This window comes from Acomys minous (assembly GCF_964271855.1).
Source record: "Acomys minous genome assembly, chromosome: 16".
Classification (NCBI taxonomy): domain Eukaryota; kingdom Metazoa; phylum Chordata; class Mammalia; order Rodentia; family Muridae; genus Acomys; species Acomys minous.
The window spans coordinates 90,881,275-90,905,857 of record NC_140498.1 but is presented as its reverse complement, the minus strand read 5'-3'; the positions used below and the strand labels follow the sequence as shown (position 1 = coordinate 90,905,857).

General features: G+C 49.4%; 1 protein-coding gene and 1 long non-coding RNA gene across 4 annotated transcripts in view; one reads left to right on the top strand and one right to left on the bottom strand.

Moving 5' to 3' along the window:
* Positions 1-24,583, top strand: part of NOS1 (nitric oxide synthase 1) — a gene marked incomplete at its 3' end in the record, with an annotated part of 110,733 nt that overhangs the window by 7,348 nt on the left and 78,802 nt on the right. For all 3 annotated transcript variants that reach the window (XM_084764820.1, XM_084764821.1, XM_084764822.1), the window contains exon 2: positions 16,399-17,496. In XM_084764820.1, the coding sequence (XP_084620946.1) occupies positions 16,787-17,496 (710 nt within the window). In that variant the 5' untranslated portion in view covers positions 16,399-16,786. The remainder of the gene's footprint in view (positions 1-16,398; positions 17,497-24,583) is intronic.
* LOC311585779 lies at positions 7,804-9,702 on the bottom strand. The gene is made up of 3 exons (XR_014775348.1): positions 9,577-9,702; positions 8,701-8,834; positions 7,804-7,989 (listed from the first exon to the last, which is right to left on the bottom strand). It is a non-coding gene; the product is annotated as an uncharacterized lncRNA (long non-coding RNA).

The following is a 24,583-nucleotide window of genomic DNA, read 5'->3' as shown; positions in this document are numbered from 1 at the left end:
TTTTAAGAACACAGACATGGTGTTTGAGTATTTAGGGATGAAACATGGTATGAGGATTCATGCCTAAAATCTTAGCCTTCAGGAGACCGAGGCAAAAAGATTGTCCCAAGGTTGAGGCCAGCCTAGACGACTAAACGAGACCTAGTCTCAAAAAATCCAAACCAAATGAAAACAAAACTCACACACACATAATAATAAAAAATAATATATTATACTAATGAGTGTTAATACTAATATGTAACATTTATATGATGTTATGATTATTTTTATTGTTGTCATCACTCAGGGCTGAAACACCGCAATGTCTTCCACTTGTTTTAAGATGACTCATTGTAAGAACTCTGTTTCTGGCTCAGTGGTAGAGCACGTGACAAGCATATGCAAGGCCTGAGTTTTAGGTAAATAAGTAAAGACAAGCAGGCAGGTAAATGACAGATGACTGGATCCATAAGCAGCTTGCAAGCAGATGAATCGATGCATAGTTTAATGACGCTTTGATGGGGACAGATGAGCCACTGTACAAACGTAGACAGTTATGGAACCTAGCGGAAGTGCTGAGAATGCCGCTGTTCATTTAGGGTTTCCGTGGTTAAGTATCCCGTGCCCACTTAGGAGGCAGGAGGAGTTCAAGGCCAGCCTTGGCTAAAACAGCAAGACCTTGTCTCAGCAAATACGTAAGTGTGTATGTGTGTGTTCACCTCACAGGGGCATATATGTGCACCTGTGTGTGTGCATGTATGTTTATGTGCGTGATTTCCTAATGAAAAGTTTGCAGGTGTAGTCTCAGCAAAACTTTTCTCCTCGTTCAGTGTCCTGATCTGTTGAAAGAATAATATTCAGAGCCTGAGCTACAAGAGCCCTTACCTAAAAATAAAAAAAAATTAAATATTAAAAAAAATTAGTTTTCCCGTTTTCCACCATCACCCCACATACACAGGCATGCAAACACTCCTGGAAACCCGCTTTCTTCCCTCCTTCCCCTTCCCTTCATTTTCCTGGAAGACTCAGGCCCTCCCCCAGCCCCCAGGTTTAGTAAAGTCTCTGTTTTCCAGGCAGCCTTTCCTCATGTCTGTCCCTGAGCATTTTAATCAAGGCTGTGAGTCTCTGCTTTCTGAAGGCTGACGGCAGCGTTGTTTGTGGCTCTCTAAGTCCCCACCCAGCACCCTTTTCCTCCGGGTTCATCATTTGGTGACTCCGCCAGCGCCAGCATCAGGCAGATCTTGTCCTGCACCTCCTCAGTGAGCATGCGGTGAACCCCAACTTCACTCCGAGAGTCAGTTGCTTTCTAACTTGTCTTCTTCCGGGCCAGTGTGACATCCTGGTCATGCCCATAAGCTCTGTTTTTGCTTCTAGCCCTGTAGGGTTGTTCGTACGACAACTCTGACCTCCCTGGTGACAGTAAGCCTTCTCCCAGCCCAGGCCTGTCCCTTCTGCAGCCACTAAGTCCTGTGATATCAGCCATGAAACACTAGGAACCACCGAATAAGCAATAACAGATGAGGACTTAGGAGCTGGTTCAACCCTCTAGCCTTGGGCAAGTGGCTCAGACGCCTCTCCCAAGCCTCCCTTTCCTGTTGCGGAAGTCAAGCTTAATCCACCCCACCTCATGGTGTTCCGGCCACCACCTAGATACTTGGGGCATGCCAGCAAATCCAGTGGGCAAAGACAAAGATAGGACTACCTGCCTCAGTTTAGATAGAGCACCGTCATGGCCGTCAGAATCCCTTCTGAGTTTCCTATCCCAAGACACAGGGGAGGGTGGGGGGGCATTTGCCACCAATGTCTGGGCAGGCCACAGAAGGCAACTGTAGCTGGAGTTTCCAAGATTATTCATGAAGTCATTCTTGACTGACAGTTCACGGCTCTGACAAGGAGGGTGAACTAGCCAGGGACGTAGGACAAGGAAGCATCCCATCCAGCAGGAAGGAGCAGGCACAGTGTTTTGATGGGTATGGGGGCATGAAGTGGGGTTGCAGTAGGTTGGGGACTCCTTGGAAAAGGAGCAGACACCACGTCGGATACGCATCAGCGTCTGGCCAGCATCATGCCAGAGGCCTGAGATGAGTGAAAGCTGAGGAGATGGTTCGGCTGGTAAACCACTTGCCACTCACACATGAGGGCGCTTTCACGGTTTCAGTACTGCCTGCGTGGAGATGGAAGGCTGTCTGGGTCTGCTGGCCAGGCAGTCTGGCTGAATCAGCAAACTCCAGATTCAGCGAGAGACCTTGACCCAAAAGGTATGATGGAGAGCAATTCAGGAAGGTGCACATGAACCTCAGGCCATGCATACACACCTGTGGCCGTCCTCATATTCTCTCTCTCTCTCTCTCTCTCTCTCTCTCTCTCTCTCTCATACACACACACACACACTCCAGTCAATGTTAAGAAAAAATATTAGCTGAATAGTTATCTGTAACTGCGTAGCGAGACACAGAGTGCCAGGAAGGACAGTGCAAAGTCGACTTGGGAAGGAAGAGCTTGGCTTCTGTTATCCCAAGTCTTGCTATTTTACAAATGAGAGCGCAGGAACAAGGGTGCTAAAGGCCTGTCCAGAGCCACTCGAAGTAAGGATTTGAACCTAGTGCCAGAGGTGGGGGTAAAGGGGGGGTCGGAGAGTGTGCCTCTGTCTCTGTCCTCCATTCCACCCTTCTGAGTCACCACGGACTGGTGCATGGGCTGTGGCTGTCTTTGGTCTGTGCTTTCAGTTCAGAGGAGACTTGTAGCGTTCTTCTGGGCCATACAGAAAGGGACCGTGTCCTTCTCCCCACAGTGAGTGGAGCATTAGATGGGGCTTGTACATAGCAAGAGTCTGGGATGGCCAGGAGCTGGCCGAGGCAGACTCCGGTATAGGATGCACGCAGACAGTGATGGAGTTCCAGCCAGGGCCTGGAACGTTAGGGGACCCTCAGCCAGAGGCACAGGCTGGACAGAGGTTGTTTACGTTTAGGAAATCCCGTGAGACGCTCTGGACTTCCAAGAGACCCTAAGGCCCAGCTTCTTGGCCCTTCATTAAGGATCTCTTTAAAAAGTGTCCTCACTATTTCCTTTCAAAATGCACTTTATAAAGGAGTCTTAAATCAGGCCTTCCCTCCAAAGCCCTGGCAGGAAAGAGAGGTGTGGAAGAGGCTGGTGGTGGTGAAACATGGACCAAGAGCTCGGGTGTCATCAAACCTGACACCACCACCCACCCAGCTGTGTTTGATAGCTAGGCTGAGAATGTGAGCTGTAGATGTCCAGGCTGTCGGCAATAAGCCCAGATAGTTACAAATCACTACACACACACACACACACACACACACACACACACACACACACACACACACACACCAGGCAAACCACCCTCATCCTCCTCTTAAGACAGAGAACAAGGTGTCTGAAGAAGTCTATGCTTGATATAAGGACATCTTTCATGGCACTAAGAAAGTCTGATGTTTCCATCTTATGTAGAACCTCTTTTTTTTTTTTTAATGGAAGAGAGAGACTCAGTGTTATGAACCATGCACAGCTCACCTGCATACCTGTGGGCTGTTACATATAGACTCTGGCCAGAGCCTTTTTTTTTTTTTAACCTCCATATCCCACATCAGAATTGCTTTTGTTCTGAACGGGTTGCCAATTGAGCTGAAATTGGAGTTTCATTTGAAACTGTCATCTTTGTAGGTCACAGAATTGCCGAACAGCGACAATTTTGCATGGTTCAGCCTAATATTATCACACTTGCTACCTAGAAGTCTGTTGGAGGCTTTGCAGGACCAACCATCCCAAGGTGGGCCAGGCATTTGGAGGGAGACTGGACTCCAGTGTCACGAATGACTCTGCGGTCCTGTGCTCAGGAGGCGAATCAGAGATCCCCGAAGGGAGGGTTCTGGTGGAGTTTGAGGGTTTGTATCTCTGAAGTGGTACCAAAAGGTATAGGTGATGCTGGCCCATGGACCCGGTTTTGGGGAGCAGGGTACCAGATGGCATCCATCCTTGGTGATTTCTACTAAAACCTCTCTTTTTCAACTTTTTTTGGAATGGTTTTCCGGGGCTGTGATGTCAAGTTGACTCCTCCCCGCAACTTTATCAGGTGACCTCAACTCCTCCCTTCTGCTGCTAGAAGGAAGTGAAGGGATTTTGGCCTCATCCTTCCCTTGTAGCAAATTCCTGTCAGAACTGCCATGCCCTGGACAGCCTGGGATCACCAGTCATCAAGGAGCCTTGCTGGTTTGACTTAGGTAATGGCTGTAGACGTGAAGGCTCAGTTCCTGGGCACCTAAAATGTGCCGGGTGTGGTGGTGCACACCTTTAATCCCAGGACTCGGGAGACAAAGGCAGATGGATCGCCCTGAGTTCGAGGCCAGCCTGGTCTACAAAGTAAATCTAGGACAGCTAAGGCTACACAGGGAAACTCTGTCTCAAAAAACAAAACAAAACAAATGAAAGAAAGAAAGGAAAAAAAGAAACATGACCTTTTCTATAAGAGGCGTCCAACCTCACTGCTCATTTGATTGGTCAGATAGTTTGGCTCTGTTTTGAATAGTAGCTACTCAGTAAAAGCAGTTGATGAGAAGATTGTAACAGGGTTTTCTGAGACCATGATCTTTAATTTTATCCTCTTAGTTTAAAAATATTATCCTATGTTTTACAGTTCTCTTGCATGTTGACGTAGAGCCTTCTATCACAATCATGAAACTAATTTTTGAAACACTTACTTTCTGCAGTGACTAGGGCCCACTTGCCTTGCCAGCACCTATGAGTTCTTCCGACACCCTGCTCTCTATCCTAAGATGCCGGTTGTACTTGTACTTGGGGGTGGTTCACTAGGAAAGAAAAGGAAGCAAATTGTCACCATTTGGGCTCCTTTAGAATAGTCTAGAAGCACCTAAGTAGGAAGAGCCCAGAAATCTGCAGCCCATGTTCTGAGAGACTCTTGGGGAGGTAAAGAAATGAGTGAGAGCCCGCGTGAGTCTGAGAGTCCTGAGTTTGGTCCTAGCTCCAACAGTCTGAGAAAGTCTCTAAAGTCTGCCCCCTAGCTGTGAGCTCAAACTCATCACCTGTCAGCTTGATGCACATACTTCTCCCCTTGGTCCTTGTTGCTGCCAGGAACATTTGGAAAACTATGATGCTGTAGAGTCTTCTCCTTGAGTGACTCATAGGCACTGACTCCAGAGTGCTGAGTTCCCTGTGCCCTAAGGATATCCACAGACTCCATAACAAGGCTGAAGTGAAAGGCCTAGAGAGTCCCTCTCACCTTCCAGTTACTGGGGCTACAGGTCACCTCTACAGTCAGGCTGCTAAGACGCGAGCACGCAGTACTAATTGGAAAATGGTTAAAAAGCAAAGACTGGAAGTTTATACAAACTCAGTTTGTGTCCCCATTGTTGACTCTAGCTATTCAGCTGCCTTTATTAATGTCTTTGAGTCTTATTCCTGTTTGTAAAGAGGAGATAAATAATATCTTATCTTTCAGGACTTTTTTTTTTCCAATTTTCAATTAGACTACTCAGTAAAGATCCTACTAGAGCTGGAGGTACAGCTCAGTTGGTAGAGTTCTTATCTAGCAGGAAGTCTTAGCTTTGATCCCCAGCATATGAACCAGGCATGGTGACTTATGTCTATAATCCTAGCACTTGGAAGAAAGAGACAAGAGGATCAGAAGTTCAAGGTCATCCTTAGCTATACAGTGAATTCAAGGCCAGTTTGGGATACATGAGACCCTCCCCCATCTTAGTTAATTAAAATTAAGAGGTTCTATATAAAAATGTTCAGAATATTAAGGTCAAAACATTTGTAATTTGTACAATTCACTCATAATACTATTAATGTTTTTTTTTCTTAAAGTGTAATTATATTTAGTAGAAAGTATTTCTTGAAGTTGAGCATGTATTCAGAAATAAGTATTGTATGTTTCCAGGCTGATGCCTTCTAAGAAGAGAATGAAGTGTATTATTAAATTCTCCAATTAAAAGTAGATTCATTTGCCGGGCATGGTGACAAACACCTGTAATCCCAGCAGTCAGGGAGACAGACGTAGATGGATTTCTGTGAGTTCGAGGCCAACCTGGTCTACAAAGGGAATCCAGGACAGACAAGGCTACGCAGAGAAACCCTGTCTTGAAAAACCAAAACAAATAAACAAACAAAAAGTAGGCTTATTCTGTCAATATCCATATGAACAACAGATGTGCATTTGGCCCATACCTGCCTCTGGGACTAGTTTATCCTGTCCTGAGTTGTTCTCCCTATACCCATGTTGTTATAGGCCAACTGCTGGTACATTTTGTCCAGTTTGAGAGCCTTAGGCTTTTACTGAAATTTGACCTGGTTACATTTATTGTTATTAGGGGATATGGGCACATCTGGTCTTGTATCTTCTGTTTAGTAGATTCTCCCTTTGCTGAAATTCTTCTGTAATTAATTCAGGACCCTCTGGAGGTAGTGATGTGTTTACAGGGACCTTTGAAGTTAACCGGCTTAGTTCTACCACCAGTCCCTTAAAAGATAGGCTTTTACCTTGTTTCCTTCCAGGAGTGCATCTTCCTCACATTTTGGGCCTAGCTCCTCTTCCTCAGGTTGCATACACACACGGCAGACAGGAGAGGGGGCAGCTGGCTGAGTCTCTGGTTAACACACTCAGCTGTAATTTGGGGCATGCCGTTCTCAATGTCCCCTTAAAGAGAAGGACCCAACAGTGTCATTACAGTTGACATGATGGTTTACAAAATGTTCTCTGCAGTATTCATCTGCTCAAAATTTTTTACAAAATCCTCAGGAACTACTTCTGACTACCTTTTCAATTTCACAAGAAAATGGAGGGTCAGATTGTTAGATGACTGACCTAACAACAATCTGCCGGGCCGGGACAACGGCAGGGAGTAAACCAAGTCAAGTATATTTTCTGTCATCCCCTTGTGCTCTCCGAATAGTGGGAGTCAAGGATCACAAGACTCCTGCAGACAACAGTTAAATCATGCATCGGGACTCAGGAAGCGCGGGTCCGCAAATGACTTTTGCTCATCGTTGGCGATGTTTCTTCCACCACATAAGCCTGGGTTCCTCTAGGAAATGATTCCGTGCCCACCTATGGGAACCTGAAGCCAAGAAACCTCTGAGGACATGCCCTGTCTCTCAGCCCTTTGTCCAATCAGTCACATCTTCAGAACTCACCTCCCTCTCTGCATCCTGCCCCCCTTTTTTTTCTCCCCAACTGTCACCACCCAGTGCTGACCACATGGTACCTGGAATAGCTCCTGCCTGGGCTCCTGTGGCCAGCTGGGGGAGGGGGGAGGGGGACACAGGTTCCTCCCATCTTCCAGGCAGCAGCAGCAGCCAGAGCAGTCTTTACAAACCCAGAATCTTACCACAGCTTGTGTATAGTACCTCCAAGGCTCCCCGTCACTGTCAGTTGGTGTTTTTAATCACTGTACAAAATAATAGGCTTTATCATTTTACCTTCCTGTGTATACTTAGTGTGTTTGCGTACAGCCCACCCCACATTCCTCCTCCTCTGTGGCTCCTTTCCTCCCCACCCCCCGCCAGCATAGTCCCTTTTCTACTTTAGGAATTAAGAAATGGCTAAAAATTTCTTAATCTAGATTGCACGTAAGAGAAAATATGTAACCTCCCCTCTATTCTCTTTTCTTTGGGGGTAGGGGGGTGTTTTGTTGGTGGTGTTGGTGTTTTGCTTTTGTTTTTGTGTTTTGAGACAGAACCTCATCGGGTCGTCCAGGATGGCCCGTACTCATGGTGCGCTTCAGCCTCTCTTGTATTTCTGAGTCTGGCTTATTTCATTTAACATGATGACCTCTAATTCTGTCCATTTCACCAAACAATTACATATTTTTATTCTTTATGAGTAAACAAAACTCCGTTAGACACACATACCCCATATTTTCTTTAATGTGCTCATCTGTAGATGGTCATCTGCAGTGCCTCTGTCCCCTGACGGTTGCAAATAGTTCTGAGGCATCGAGTTTTGTGTGTCTTGACCACTAAGCGGAAGTAACCCTAAAGGTAACAGTTGGGAGTGGCACACATGAGTGCCGCATGACCCCCGCAGCCCCCAGCACACACCCACTCAGTTGTCTCCTATTAACTGATGGAGCCCATCATCCCATCAACATTTGCACTGTACAGGTGAGGAGTCTGAGGCTAGCAGAAAGTGGAGCTGGGTCCCAAATTCAAAGCCCCAGTGTCAGGGCAGGCCCAGGCAGGATAAGAGATGAGCAGAAGGAAACAGAAAAGGCTCCGCTCTGAACTCTGGAACTTTCTGTCATCGTGATGGATGTAGTAGCACACGGGTATCTGAGCTAGCTCTGGTAATTGAGTTTTATGAGGCCAAGCCAAGATGAAAGATCCTTGACTCCCCTCATCCCTTCCAGCATGTGGACAGAGCCCTGGAGCTCTCCCACGGTGGTAGACAGTGACATCCTCACCCCTTCCTCACGGTGCTGGCTCGCCACCAAGTTCTGGGGTTTGAATGTCTCTGCCTGTGTGTCTCTGTTCTGTTCTTTCTATGTTCCAAGGAGGAGCTGGTGTCCTGCGGACAGGGTCAGTCCACATATCCATAGCACAGACTGAGCAACAAGCAAAGACTCTCCGTAGAAAGGTGAACGCTCAGCAGTCAGAATCTGCCTCGCAGAGGTACAAGGGTCCTTCCTTGCCTACGTCCCTAGTCTGCGGCACATTAGATAAAGCTTAGACCCTAGTAACTCTCACCTCATTCCGTCCACACAGATACAGGCACTGTTGTCACCTCTGCTTCACAGATGGAGGGTGGACTCTGAGAAGGTAAATAACTTGCCCAGCGTCACAAAGCCAAGTAGAGACAGCCTGGCTTCAAAGGCAGTGTCCTGGTTGGGAAATGTGATATTTTAAAACAGTGTTCAAAGTAATAATTTAAAAAATGATCAAAGTAGTTAATCAATAACCAAGTGTAAAAGAATATTCAAAAGATAAGGTTCCCATTTATATCCAAATCCCACCCCTTTCTGAGAAGAAATCACTGATGCCAAGAGTCTGGGTGCTTCTCCAGAAATATCTGGTATGTGTCAAAGCTCCCATGGGTGAGCAAATCAAATATATAAGTAAATGTAGTCTATGCTAGTGCAGCCCACATTGCTTTTTAAATGAAGTAATATATCTTTTGTGGTTATTGTTTTCAAGACAGGGTTTCTCTATGTAGCCCTGTCTGTCCTGGAACTCACTCTGTAGACCAGGCTGGCCACAAAACTCAGAGATCCACCTGCCTCTGCCTCCTGAGTGCTGGGATTAAAGGGTTTTTAAAAAATAATTTTATTCTTTGAGAACTTTATACAACATATTTTGATCAGATTCATTCTAACTCCTCCTAGATTTACCCCTACCTCCATACCTACCCCCAATTTCCTCTCTCTGTCTCTCTTTGTGTCTCTATCTCTCTGTCTCTGTCTCTGTCTGTCTCTGCCTCTCTCTCTCTCTCTCTCTCTCTCTCTCTCTCTCTCTCTCTCTCTCTCTCTCACCCACAGACTACAACTTGCACTACCCACATACTCCTGGAGCATGGTCAAAGTACCAAAAACCACAACCCTTAAAGAAAAATGGACTCTTCCTCACCCAGAAGCCATTAACTGTCCGTGCATGCTGGACCCTTGACTGGCTTGATCTTGTCCTGGCAGCCACAGTGAGATCGTGAGGGCAGCAGGAGACACCACTCCAGCCGTCCCCAGCTCTGGCTCTTCCACACCCTCTTCTGTGATGCTCTCTGAGCCTCGGGGGTGGGGGTGGGGCATGACCTCCATGTCCCATTTATGGCCGAGCATTCCTCTGGCACTTACTCTCTGCACTTTGATCAGTTCTGAGTTTCTGTGTTAAGCTCAGTCACCGCACGAAGAGCCGTCTCTGATGAGGTCAGAGAGCTGCGCTGATCAGTGGGTAGACAGACGGACCTTTAGACGGATGTTTGACACTACCGCCAATTTAGCAGCATGGTAGCACCACTGATGGATCCTTACAGCTTAGCCCCGCCCCCAGCTGAATACCTGCCCAGAATGACAGAGCACCACACCCAGTGTTTACTTTTTCTTGACTGGTTAATGGGCCCCGACATGTGTATGCATGTGTACATGAACTATACATGTCCATGTGTATTCATCCACATGTGTGTTTGTGTGTTTATTCATGTATGCACATTTATCTGCATATGGTTTATCTGAAGGAGGAATTCCAAATGTTCAATAATAGCCACACCAAAGGCGGCGTGTGCATTTTAAGTTGAGGGCCAGTATTGTCAAATAGTAAAAGAGTCTGTACCAAGTAACAGTGTAAGAGGACCCATCCCCCGGGTCCCCCACCCCCCACACCCCCACACCCCCACACCTTGCCACAGGGGCCAGGCTTCTTCAGTTCTCCTCCATCCTGACTCAGGGCTAAAACTCTTCCTGCCCAGTTGTGCATTCAGTCTGAGGAAGCCAAAAAGTCATCCTCAGCAGGCTACAGCCACAAAGTGGTGTGATCCACGGTCGCCTGGGAACTCACTGTAGGACCCAGAGACTCATCACTGGGATCCTGAAGGCACAGGATGCCACGGCAGGCTTGGTGCTCTGGCTTGCTGGCGTGGGAGAGATTGCTTCAACTCAGATCCTAAAAGGCTGCAAATTAGTGACTCAGGAGACTGCGGAAGCTGGTTGTTTGGGGTATTGTTTAAAAGGGGCACAGCTTTGCATCTATAGTTTGTATGGGCTGGGTCAGGGGTGGGGGGAACGGCTGTGTCTTGTGCTTTTTTAAGACTTGGGAACTTGAAATCTGTAAGTAAGATTGGAGGGAGACGACGGCCACGATGCTGTGGCACCAAGGGCAACCTTGTGGCTGCGCAAAGTGCAAGCAGCTGCAAGTTCACAAGCTAGGTTTTGTTTAATACCGTTCATCGAAAACCTAATACATCTGAGGTTAGAACCTAAGTGACACAGCATTCCAGGATGTGTGGTGACAAGGGCGGGACCTCCAACTTCTGACTTGCCCCTTCCAGAAATGATCACTGGTTTTTTGTTGTTCTTCTTTTGTTTGTTTTGTTTTGGGGTGTGTGTGTGTGTGTGTGTGTGTGTGTGTGTGTGTGTGTGTGTGTGTGTGTGTGTGTGGTTTTTTGTTTTGTTTTGGTTTTTTTGAGACAGGTTTTTTCTGTGTAGCCTTGGCTGTCCTGGACTCACTTTGTAGACCAGGCTGGCCTCCAACTCACAGCGATCTGCCTGCCTCTGCCTCCTGAGTGCTGGGATTAAAGACGTGCGCCATCACTCCCAGCTGATGACTATGTTTACGTGTACAGAATTTATCGTGTATGTTTCTCACCTGACAGCATGTATGGGGTCTCCTTTCTGATCTGTAGCTAGCCATTTTTTTTCTCTGAAAACACACCCCTTGACTATGGGTCTGTGAGGTTTCTGATGCCCAGGAGGGCAGGGTCGTAGGCACTGGACTACATTAGCCCAGGACACGTCCTGTTCTAGCCTCTCCTGTGTAATGATGGGTTCCTCCCCTCTGTCATCCTCCCCGCCGCCCCCCATGCCTGAGCCCAGCTAAGTCTCCGGTATATTCTTAGGGGACAAGAGAGAGGACAGACTCCAGGGACCTAACTAACATTTACTTATTCATCGGGTGGGCGGGCTTAGCCACATGTGAAGGTCAGAATACAACTTGTGGGTGTCGATCTCCTCCCACCATATGGGTTATGGGGATTAAACTCGGTCATCGGGCTTAACAACAAGGTTTTTACCTGCTGAGCGATCTCATGGCCTAATAGTCACAGTTTAGACCCACATTTCCTGATGACAGTGTGGTGAGTGAGAGCCATGGGAAACCAGTCAGCCTTGCGGTAATCATACTGGGGGAAAAAAAAAGCGGTAGTAAAGGGTGAGAGAGGGCGATGCCATTCAGTGGGATGGCACACCAAATATGATGACCACAGCTTGGGAGTGGCTACATGAGATTTTTATTAGCTACAGAGCAGAAGAGCCTGAAAGCGTTTACCAGATGATTAGTGGGGGCACGGTAGGCGGTCACAGCAAAGCCCGGGAGACTTCCAGAAGCTTACGTAACATCAGATGATGTCTTTAGCGTTTGGATTGGCAGAGTAAGCTAGTGGCTGGCTAAGAATACTTTTGGAAGTTTTGAAAGTCATAAGGGTTTTGTTTTTGTTTTTGTTTTTGTTTTTGTTTTTGTTTTGGGTTCTTTTTTGGGGGATTGTTTTGTTTTATTTTGTTGACATAGGGATGGGTGATGGGCAACTTTCAAAGGCACTTAAGACATGATTTCACTCCGACCAGCAACATTTGAGCTCTTCACATCCAGTGTTGAATCCCTCAGCCTGTAGACCTTTAACATGGGGAAGGATTTTCTCTCTTTCTTTCTTCTCAACACTCCCCCCTGACCTTCTCCCTGGGAACTTCAAACACCTGCTCTTAAATCTGATTTCACAACCACTGACCGTACCCCCTTTCTGCCCCCTGATTCTCCGGACCTCTGCTCCCTGTTTTTCAATGGACAAGCTATACTAGGGGCTCTCAATGGCTTTTCTTCACTCAAGTCTAGAAATGGAAAGTGCTAGAATTGGAAAAATCACAACAAACCAAGACGAATGATGAGTGTGTGGAAGGAGAGGCCTTGTGTGTGACAGTGAACGGCATAGGGCTGAAGTGTGAGGTCAGAGTGCAAGGGGTGCTCTGGGGAGAGATGGGGTTGTCTGAGATTGTCATTTGTACTGGGTCTAACCCTAACTATTAAACTTCCCTGGAATCTCCCTTCCTTCTCATCCTCATAAGAGTCTATTGATACCTTAGCCGGACAAAAAGTACTTCTTAAGTTTAACCTTCTAAAACAAACAAACAACAGAAAAATAACAAGGAGCTTTCATGTCTGCGTCTCTCATCTGTCCTCAGCAAGGATGAGAGTAGTTCTTTATTCCTACGGTGGCTGTAAGGGTCAAATGAGACGCCCATGCGGAGGGCTTGGCACCTTTCCTAGCCAAGAATTCCCACCGTCCCCATTCCTCCCATCGTAGAAATGAGGCCCAGGGTGGAAAGCTGCTCGCCCAAGGTCACACGACAAGGAGGTGGCACCAGACAGGCCTTGTTTTGGCTGCTTCCTTCTCCCTGGTAGTCATCTCTGACAGTCAGCCACTTATTTTCCTCACAGCAAGGTAAAGGAAGTAAATACACCCAGAATGTGTGAAGTACTCAACAGAGGCTCATGCTCAAGTGTGGTTTCTATGGTATGTACCGTGGGGTGTGTGTGTGTGTGTGTGTGTGTGTGTGTGTGTGTGTGTGTGTGTGTGTGAGTTGTTTAGAGTCCCAGCTCCAGAGGGTGTGGACAACATGACAGGCAATTCAGCCTAGCTTCTATCTCCCACAGTGGCCAGGTGAGAGTCCTCGGTGTCACCTGCAGGGAAGGGTCCCTTTAGAGACCGACCCAAAAGGACTGTGATAGAGGAAAAGCAAACAAACAACAAGCAAACCAAAGTAAACTGATTAAAACCCAGAGGGCCCAGACCACGGCGCTGCATCATCATAACCAGAGACCAGTTTTTCTGAGCACCGGTCCTCTCTGTGCCATCGCGTTCTCCAGGAGGATCGGGAGGGTGGTTGCTCCTAGGGAAGCCATTTTACAGATACGGGAAATGAGGGAGAATAAGGAGCCGACTCAGAAGCACAGGCAGAGCCAGGAAGCACTTCAGACGGTGTCTCAGAGGCCCAGGGAAACTGGATGCTTGCAAAGTGTGACAAATAAGTACCTCTGAAGCTCCCTAGGTCCAGCTGCAAAGGAGAGAGAGGTGAGCTTGACCCTGCTCAGGAGAAGAACAACTCACAGTGAGAGATGGACTGGCTCTTTTAGATGGAAAAGGAAAGCCAGGGCACTGTGGGGCTAACACTGTGGCGGATGCTGGGAGGAGCAGCTCAGGCCTGTAGTCCCAGCTACTTGAGAGGCTGAGGCAAGAGGGTTGAAAGTTCAATAAAACTAAGGAGGTTGGGGATATAGGCCAGCATACAGGAAGCACTTGTTCCTATTCCCAGTACCATGTGAAGGAATGGGAGGCAGGCAGGGAGGGAGGGAGGGAGGGAAGGAAGGAAGGAAGGAAGGAAGGAAGGAAGGAAGGAAGGAAGGAAGAATTGATCTGAGTTTCCCACCCAAGAGCCTCACTTGTTTCTGTAAGACAGCAGAGACAGGGGCCAAAATGAACATGGCTGAGGGAGGGAGGCACTGTGACACGCTTTATTTCTGGTTGTTTTTGTTTTAAGCAAGGCCCACCAAAGCCAAGTCTATGCTTGGTCCTTAACTAAGGTCTGTCCTAAACCAACGTTTGTAGTAAACGGGCTTGGAATCCTTGCCTCCCCTTCCGGATTCTTCTTCCGTTAAAGGATGGAGCTCCGAGCCAAATGTGGACCCTGGAGAGAGCCTAGACCACACACGCACACACACACACACACACACACACACACACACACACACACACACACCCGCCGTCTCCACCTATGGCTATGGCTTGGTCCCAAGAAGACCAAAGGCTCATGAACAGCTACGAAAGCAAGAGAGTGAAGTCATCCTCCTAGACCAAGAAGGGCACTGGGGATCCTGGGTGCTTTTCCCTGCAAACCAGAGCCTGCCTCAGCAAGATGCTAAAAAATACCCAGGCTGCTGACACACAAGGGCCACACACAGCAGAGAAATGCCACAGCGTGAGGGCGATGCATGAATACACAGAGAGAAACACACACACAGAGCCGCGCCAGATGGAGAAGGCAGCCTGGGCTGGGCCAAGGATGCTACTCCCCAACCCACACAGAGCGGCTGGTGGGGTTATGTAATGCAAGGCGCAAAAACACTAACCAGCCTCCTTCAAGGGGCCCTGGCGGGGAGGGGGACCTTCTTTCAAAAACAGGTGGGGCCTCTACAGTCAACTCCTGTCCTCAGAAGCAGCGGGCGCGCTTGTGTCAGCTGACTCAGCCCTGGGTTGGCCCTGGGAAGTTGCTTGACTAGAAATGAGGCGCTTCGATTTGTTAGTCATGAGGGGGAGATGGGTGTCCCTCCTTATGTGGTAAGGATGCTATAAAGAGGAGTCTAGGGATGCAGGCAGAACCCCGGCTTGGAGGGGAGGAGAGTAATGGATGAAGAGATCGGCTTATTCCCACCCCACCTGCCCTCCCACCCATCCTCCACCACGCCCCCCACAAGGATCACCTGTCACAGCCCACAGCTACTCCTACCCCAACTCCCTGTACTTGCCAGATCTGGGGTACCATCACTCTACAGCTTGGCCCCTGTGGGCCTTCGGCACCCCCAAGTCCCTACACTGGGACAACTGATGGTTCGAAAATTGACAGCCTTTTAGAGAAGTAAATATGGAGCTGTGAAAACATCCACAGAACATAATTAGCAGGTAACTTTCAAAGTTCAGACTTGAAAGGGAAGCTGGCCTGTCCCTCCGCCATCCACTCTACATGACCTCGGACGTGGCACTGGGCCCTCTTTCAAGTTGGGGCTCCAGGCCTAGGGCTGGGTTTCTGTGAACATCAAAGGAGGAGAAATAACTGTTGAGAACAGACGTATTCAGGAACTGCCATGTTAGTCTTTGCTTTGGTTTTTTTTCTCTTCCATTGCTGGGTATCGATCGGGCATGTTATGCACCATTGTTAAGCCCAGGGGGTCGTGGCCCATCTTTCTCCTGTTCCCTCACTGAGGTTTTTCATGTGTTGTTATGTGGAGGGGGGGGTGTGCACAGATGTATTAGCGCATCGGCGTGGACCTATCTCTTTGGTGATGAAGTGTTTGTAACATGGCGAAGTGTCTCTTTTGAAATTGAAATGAGCTAATGATGAGGAAAATGGCTGTGAGGGTTAGTTAGAATCTTCCGTCCATGGTACCATGAAATGCAGCTTCTGTATACTTGTCTGATAAGGTTTGTTTTTTTTTTTTTTTTTCCCTTCATGGGGAGGTTGGCGGGGAGGCTCCAGAGTGGAGAGCCCAAAGATCAGTGCCAGAGACGCTTCTAGGCTGTGAATGGAAAATGATTATAAAATCTGGGCCGCCGAGGACAGCACAGCAAGTCAAGGCAATGGCTCCTGTGATGAGAGAGATAAAATGCTGAGGAGTCCTACCATTGGGTCTCTGGGGGTTTGCTCTGGCTGTCTTGGCTGTGACATCACCAGGAAGGCCCTTTGGTCCCTTGGGGCTTTGATCACAGAGACAAAACCAGGTAGCCACCACTAACTGGAAAAGGTGGGTGTTCTCTTGAGGAAGACCAGCCCTGCTTTAGGCTTGGCTTCAGCACCCCAGGTGTGTGTGGCTCTGTTTTCCATCCCAGCTCTGAGGTATTGGGTCCCCCACCCCCACCCCTGTCACTCTACTTTCTTCCTTTCTCCTCTCATCTGCTCTCCTCTTCCTCATCCTCAGCTCCAGGAGCCCCTAATATCACATCTGCAACTGACAAGCTGGTGACCAAGATGCTCAGAGTCTAGTCCCCATGCTTGTGCGTCACTTGGGACACAGTCACCAGACACTGCAAGCCTCCGGTCCTCCTGACCTGTTGCTTAGGGACACATCCCATCATTGCTCCTGACGTCTGCCTGGTCAACCTTGGCTTCCTTAGAGAACAAGGAAGGAGAAGGTGGGGAGACAGGAAATCATGCCACCCAAGGCCGAACGGCAGTGAGCAGGTGACGCCAAGCTGACGTCAAAGACAGAGGCGACAGAAACCCCGCAGCCGGCTTCTGTCCCAGAGTAGCTTGTAATTCTGCAGGAGTCATCTTAGCTTGGAGGTCTCCTGAAGGACGCGGACACCATGGAAGAGCATACATTTGGGGTTCAGCAGATCCAGCCCAACGTCATCTCTGTCCGTCTCTTCAAACGCAAAGTTGGGGGTCTGGGCTTCCTGGTGAAGGAACGGGTCAGCAAGCCACCTGTGATCATCTCGGATCTGATTCGAGGAGGCGCCGCAGAACAGAGTGGCCTTATCCAAGCCGGGGACATCATTCTTGCCGTCAATGGCCGGCCCCTGGTGGACCTCAGCTATGACAGCGCCCTGGAGGTACTCAGGGGCATTGCCTCTGAGACTCACGTGGTCCTCATTCTGAGGGGCCCTGAGGGCTTCACCACACACCTGGAGACCACCTTCACAGGGGACGGGACTCCCAAGACCATCCGGGTGACCCAGCCCCTGGGTCCGCCCACCAAAGCTGTCGATCTGTCCCACCAGCAGACAGCCAGCAAAGACCAGCCATTGGCAGGAGACAGAATCTCAGGCCCTGGGAATGGGCCTCAGCATGCCCAAGGCAATGGGCAGGAATCTGGCTCAGTTACCCAGGCCAATGGTCTGGCCATTGACCCTTCGTTGAAAAGTACCAAGGCCAACCTCCAGGACAGTGGGGAACGTGATGAACTGCTCAAAGAGATAGAACCTGTGCTGAACATCCTCAACAGTGGGGGCAAAGCAGTCAACAGAGGTGGGCCAGCCAACGCAGAGATGAAAGACACAGGAGTCCAGGTGGACAGGTAAGCTACACAGGTGTGCAAGGGTGTGCCTGTGTGTAGGTGTGCATGTGAAGCCCCACCAGGCAACCTAGGAGCCAGCCTGCCCACCCCTGGTGTGACTTGGCTACCCTTTATGTCCCCCTGAAAATTCCAGTCCTGAGAGGTGAGTGGCCCCTCCAGTTGAAGATGTGGCTCTTGCCATGAGATCCAGAATCATTAGCCATGGTCCAGGTCTTCACATGTTTGTCCCATGTCTGCTCCCAGAGTCCTGTAAGGTGGGATGTGGGAACGATGTGTCAAGACGGTGTCCAGGGAGATGGAGGTGGCCTTGTCTATACTGAGCCAAAACTGGGGGACCTGTGCACGTGGACTGAGAGAGCATGCGGCTCATGCTGTGGTCCTGAGAAGCCAGCAACGAAGGTCTGACCTCTGACCCGCATTCTGCTTTCTCCTCTCTGTCCAGCTGAGGACAAGGAAGGCTTCCAAGGAGGGGAAAGGGCTGCAGAATTAGTGGATTCTAAACTACTGGGACTGTCTCTTCTTGGTGACCGAACTGGTGCTTTGGGGTGGGGTGGGGGGGGGTTGGGTGGAAGAGATCCGGCAGAACTGTGGGTGATACCGGAGCAGCTGGCCTTGGCAGAGAGTTAGGTGCTGGCAATTAGGAAATTTCTGCTGCCTCTTCCACCATCAATCCCTATAGCCCGCCCCATGATGGTAAGACACGTTTGAGGCCTCTCAGAATCCAAACCCTGAGTGCATACGTGGCACTCACTGCAGCTCTCCTGTGCGCCGAGACTCCAGAGTTTGTCTGACATGACACGAGCTAGTCCTACTCAACTAACCCTGTTTCTCAATAGGGACGTTTGGAGAGTTTGAAATGAGTCTCTGCCTTAGCCAGAGTGGTGGAGTTCCCTGGCCAATGGCAGCTGACCGTAGGATGTACCAGTGTCTTAGCTATTTGACTGTGATTTGCAGCTGTGGGTGTAATAACCCCCCTTGGGTCCTATTTCAGACACACTTGCACTCCTGAACCCCATATGATGTGGGTTTGCCCCCCCAGAAGACCCACAGTGGGTTCTGGGTACTCCCCCATCACATAGCTAATTTTGACCCTGTCCCCCAAGGTGACACAGAAGAACACAAAGGTGACATGCAGAATATAAGGTTCTTGGTGTGGCACTGATGGTATAGTGGTGACTGTGCCTGCCTTCCAGAACACCCGGGGCGCCAGTGTAGTTACGGAGCAAGAGGACTATAAAAGATGCATACACTTCGTTCCATAGAAACCATTGCTTGCCTTTCTTTCTCCAAGGAGGCACAGGGACAGTGTGACATAGGACACTGCCCCTGCATCCATTTTTCTAACTTAGGGGTGCCCCCGTACAATCTCTTTCCCATTATGATCCTCCCTTTGGCTGCCCAGATTCACCTTGCATGTGCTGGGTGGCTTGGCCAAAAGTCATAGATAAGCTGGGGTTTGAGAGATAGCCACCCAGGAAGGCTCAGAACTCCAAGAAGCCACCCAGAGGAATGCGTTCTTAGGAATGGTGACATTTCTTTTTTCTTTTTTTTTTTTTTTTTTTTTGGTTTTTTGAGACAGGGTTTCCCTGTGCAGCCTTGGCTATCCTAGACTTGCTTTATAGACCAGACTGGCCTGGAACTCACAATGATCTGCTTGCCTCCACCTCCCGAGTGCTAGGATTAAAGGCGAGTGCCACCATGCCCTGGGTGACATTTCTTAATGACCCCTGCTCCCCTAGCCTGGTGGCTCATACTAATGTGGCAGCCAAGCCCACCTTACTAGCCAGAAGCTAGCATGTGGCTGATATAACCTGCCCCTACCTGGCATTTCAGATGACATTGTAGTCCCAACTGCGATATAAAAGAACGGTGCCAATTTCCTAAGGACAAAGCCAGCCATCAACAGTATCAAAGCACATGTGGGGCCTCAGGCAGCAGGTCAGAGGTGTGTGCCTGGACCCTGAGCCACGGCACACACAGGAGCATCAGCTGTAGAAGGGCATAGCAGTGTCATCTTGATGTCTAGGGTGCCACAGCAGTGTCACAATTTGTGACATAATGCTCTGAAGTGAACAATTCTCAATGAGACGACAGGTCGGTCTGTCTTTACTTGATGCGCCCAGTTGTGTGGACTCACACATGGAGGATCAAAGCTTCCTGTATACATAAGTCGGGGATCTAGAAAGTTCCAGAAAGTTCTGTCTGCTTTTTTTCTACATGGAAGGCTGTGTGCTTATTGAGACCTTTTGTCCTTAGGTGGGATTTGTCCTTGGCATGGCAGGTCCTTCTGTCCCCTAATGGTACCCCCTCTATAGTGCAAGGAGCACCCACGAACCCAGAGAACAACAGCCCACAGTGTCCCCCATGCCATCTCCTAGGGCTGAGTCACATTGTTCTTGGGGTCACACTGGTGTCCCCGAGACTATTGGAGACTCTCGTGCACACAGCGGTGGGGACTGTCTTGTACTCCCAATGACCTCCTTGACCAGCTGTTTCTTGGGAGTGGGGGTTGGAACTGGCAACTCAGGGGCTGAATGAGTGGTTGCCACTCTGAGCCACTGGGGAGACAGTGGCGTACAGTTCCTGGATCCCACATCTAGGCACACTCACCAGCCAGTGACTCCTAAGGCCTGTGAGTGCAGCAGCCAGTTAGTTGCTAGCTCAGGGTGTGCTGCCTGTCTGGGCTCTGTGGTCCTTTCTTCCTCCTATGGGTGGACTTGGCCTTCTGCTCCATCACTGGACCAAATATGATATGCCATTCTAAGAAACAGGCCTGCCCCCTCGCCCCAGGAGGCAGGAATCCTCAGGAGGTGGTGAGTAAGGGAGGCAGCAATAAGCCCAGAGTTCTGGTCCCTTCTGCATTTGAGAGCGGTCACTTTAAAAAGTGTCAGAAGATATCGAGGTTGCTCAGCTTGCTGCCCTGGGGCAGGGTTCTAAGGAGGCCAAGGTCCCTGGTCCAGCATCCATCTGGAACAGCCGGTCATCCTGGCCCTACAATCAGATAACCAATCCCCACCCCACCCCATACACGTTTGCAAGGCACTCCATCACCCCTAAGCACCTCTTCAGAGGTCATGTAAACGTTGCCATAGAAGTAGGACACATGGCTTCAGCCCACTCTTTTAAATGAACACTGAAGCTCAGAGAGGTAACATCACTTAGCCAGGGTCACACAGTCCTGCTTGGAACCTACAGGCCCCTCAGTTAAGTTTCAGGAGTTCAAGGGACAAAAGCAGAAGCCTGTGGTGGAGAGGGCAACATGTAGCCCCACCCCCACCCTCAGCTCTGGGCCCATCTCTACTGACCACTCCCAAGGAGATTGGCCCCCCCATGCTAATACCTCTTTGCTTCTTAAAGGGCCCCACAGCCACGAGGAGGAAAGCGAGGACTGAAGGGGTTCTTTACTTATCCCAGGCCACACAGCTAGCGGAGTAGCCACACCAGACACAGGAAGGGCGTGTTCTTGACCTCTGCCGCCTCACAGATGGCCCTGTTGCCCATAGTGTGTTTGGCTACTGGCCTCCGAGTGTCTGAAGCCATCAGAACATTTCATCTGAGTCTGAGAGGGAAGCCAAGACCCTGTAGTTCCTCTGGCTTGGAGTAATTAATGTTGGTGAAGATAACCGAGGCCTGTCACCCTTCAAGGCAAAAAGGAGGGCCTCTCCAAGTGCAGGAATCTCTCTGATGGGTTCTGTGAGCTTCCTAACCCTCCAACCATCATCACAGAAGATCCAGGATTCTAAGTCTGTTGTAGCAGGGCAAGGTGGCTGGGCTGTTTCTTCATAGTGTTTGCTCATCATAAAAGTTCCCAAGAGGGAGCTGGGGAGTGATGGCTTGGTGGTGAAGTGCTTGCCACACAAACATGAGGACCTGAGTCCGGATCTCGGGCACCCACAAAAATGTGCTAGAGAGATGGACACATCAAGATCCCTGTACAGTTTGCTGGGACACCAGTCCTGCTTGATGGGAGCATTTGACAGTAAGAAGCAACCCTGTCTCAACAAATTGCCCTTTGACCTTCACATCCACACATTCATGTGTGCATGTGCATGCATGTGTACACACACACACACACACACACACACACACACACACACACACACACACACACACACACACACACCCTTAGCTGGGCAGGCTCCAGGCTCCCTGAGTCAGCACACACTGCACACAGAGCTCTGAGTGAGACTGTAAAGGCTGTTTCACAAACTTCCACGCCACACCCAGAGGGACTTCCATTTTCCCCCTCATCAGACACGCATGTCTTTCCCAATCTGTCCTTCTCCCTGGGAACAGCTCCTGCCTTGTCCCCTTTCTGTCTTGTCACTTGGACACTCAGCCCTTCATCCTGAACGAGCTATGGAAGAACTCACGTGTCTACCTCCCCCGAATTTGACCTGTCCCCAGCGGGCTTCTTGCCGCCTTCCACCCAGTGAAGTTTTAAGCAAGCACAGTCTTCTGCTCTCAGAGCTGGGGACTCGCCAAGGCAGCTCTCCCCTCCCGGAGTCACATCAGAGACATGAAGAATAGACAAATAGACATTTGCCGTCATCTCTCACTGTGACTCATGCCAGAGAGGAAATAGGCCAGAGATTTGGGGGGCTGGGAGGGGGAGTAGCTTCGGGTGAGGAGAACATTAGGTGGGGGAAGACAGAGGTGCCAGCCATGTGAAAGCCAGAGTTGGGAGGGTCCTAACAAGAGGATAGAGTGGGAACAGAGGTCCTGAGGCAGAGACCAGGGTGACGGGTTCAAAGAGGCTCCAAGGGATGAAAGGAAAGCAGTGGGAGGAGCTTTGGGTGTGAGGTCTGAGGATCGAACTCAGATCCTCATGCTTGCATGCAGGCACTTTACTCCCTGACCCATCTCCCCAAAGCCCACTGTTGGTCAGAGACGTAGAACCCAGGGGTTCTGAGGGTGCCTGCTCTGCATAGCCAATGCAACGGGCTGTTAACACACTCCATGTCCAAGTAGGACAGGACAGACACTGGGTTGAGGCAATAAGAGCTTCCTGTCCTCCAACATTTCAAACTCAGCCCAGCACCCTTAATTTCTTTACTTACCTCCTCTTGCAGGTGTGGGTTTAAGGGTTCTGCCCAGCATGGGGAGACTGGCAATTGGAGCCGAGGTGGTAACTGAGCCCCAGGACCCCACCCTCTCTCCCCAGCTTCAGGGTTCCTTGTGGGATCCCTGCCTCACAAGGAAACTTTAACAGCTTACCGTGATGGTTCATACCTGCAATCTTAATGCCTAGAAAGCTGAGGCAGGAGGGTGGCAAGTTTGAAGCCAGCCTGGGCTATATACAGCAAGGCTGTCTCAAAAAAATAAAAAGCAGGCCTGGGGGGTGTAGAGTGTTTGCCTAGAATGTGCAAAGTCCTCGCTTCGATCCCAGCACCACAAAAACCGGACACAATGACAGACAGCTTTAATCCTACCACGTCGTAGGGGGCGGGGCGGGAGGCTCAGAAGTTTGGGGTCATCCTCGACTATACAGTGAGTTTAAAGCCAACCTGGGCCTATCTCAAAAAAGAAAAAAAAAACTCCTCATTCCCTTACTAAGACCTCCCCATTGACGACAGCACCCTGATAAGCTGTCCAGGGCCCCCACATCCCACCTCCGTAAACGTTGAGTCTTGGTATTAACTCAGGCCCTGGCATCTGAGACCAGGTGAAGGCAGCAACGGAAGGCTGGCGTAAGGCAAGGAGGATGGGAGTGCGTTAGCCAACAAGTCCATGGAAAGCTGGGGCAGGCTTTCTGCCAAGGCCAGCTGCTCCATAGCAGCCCCGTCGTCTGGCAACTGCCTCAACCTTCCCTGAGCCTGGCACACAAGCCTGACACACCTGCTCCTTGCCAGGTCCTCAGGCTCGACCAGTAGTCAGCCATGCGAACTTTCTGAGGAGCCAGACTGAGCTACCTGTCCGTGCTGTGAGAGAATATGGACTTGATTTCCCAAGTACCCTCTGCGGAGGACCTGGCCAAGGCTGCGTGAAGGTTTGGAGATACTAAAATGATGCTTGGCTTGGCCCATCTCAGCACAGCATCCACAGATACCCCAGGGTCATCATGAGGTGTGCTCCGGCTACCCTCAAGGTCTGGGACAGAGCCCACTGAGGTGAAGTCCCTGGCTGAAAACCTCAACAGTCAAGGCCCACACACTGTCAACCATATCAAGGTGATGCAAGGCAGCCAGCAGACCCAGACTCACATACAAGTCACCCACCAGCCTTTCCAGAGGTCAGGAAACAAACCTGATCCCTGCTTCAGTGTCTTTTCTTTCCTGGGAAAATAAAAAAGACACATTTACCCAGTGGATGGAATCAGTGCTCTCACCTCATTGCCTGGGAGTGTCTAGTGTTTAAAGTCCTAGGTATGGCAAGATGGCAGAATAGGTAAAAGTGTTTGCTGCCTGGCTTGTTGATCATATGCTATGATACACACACACATGCATGCACATGTACACACAAATAAAATGTTAATAATTTTTAATAATTAGTAATTAATTTAATAATTAAATAATTTTTAATAAATTTTAATAATTAAAATTTTTAAAAATACTCAAAACTCTCCATGAGTATGTGGTCTAGCAAGCTACACCTCCAAGTTCCCCCATGTTGTATCTCTGTTCCCCTGGATGCCCAGCTATAACAAGAGGAAACACCAGCTTTAGCAAGCTTCTCTTTCTGCCTGTGTGGCCTTGGGCAAGTGGACCAATCTCTCTGAGCTGCTGTTCCCTTACTTGTTAAGAAACAACAGCATAGTGAGATAGTGTCTTGTTTGTGCCGACTGTGTGTCAGGCATTGTACACACCTGATCTCACATGGTGCCCAGAAGAAATGGGTGTCCCTCATCGGAGGGATGAGCGAAGAAGACAGCACTAGATTGTGCGTGGCCAAGAGGCGAGGGCGCAGAGAAGAGGGGAGAGTGGAGATCAGAGTCTTATGGGAATCTACATTTACTGCAGACCTGTACTTCTGAAGTGGCTTAGTTGGCCATGTGTGGCTAGTGGCTGTACCAGATGGTGCAGGCATTGCCTGGATAATGACAAAGACCCTAAAGGATTAGCAGCTCCTTTGTCTAATGAGGCCGTGA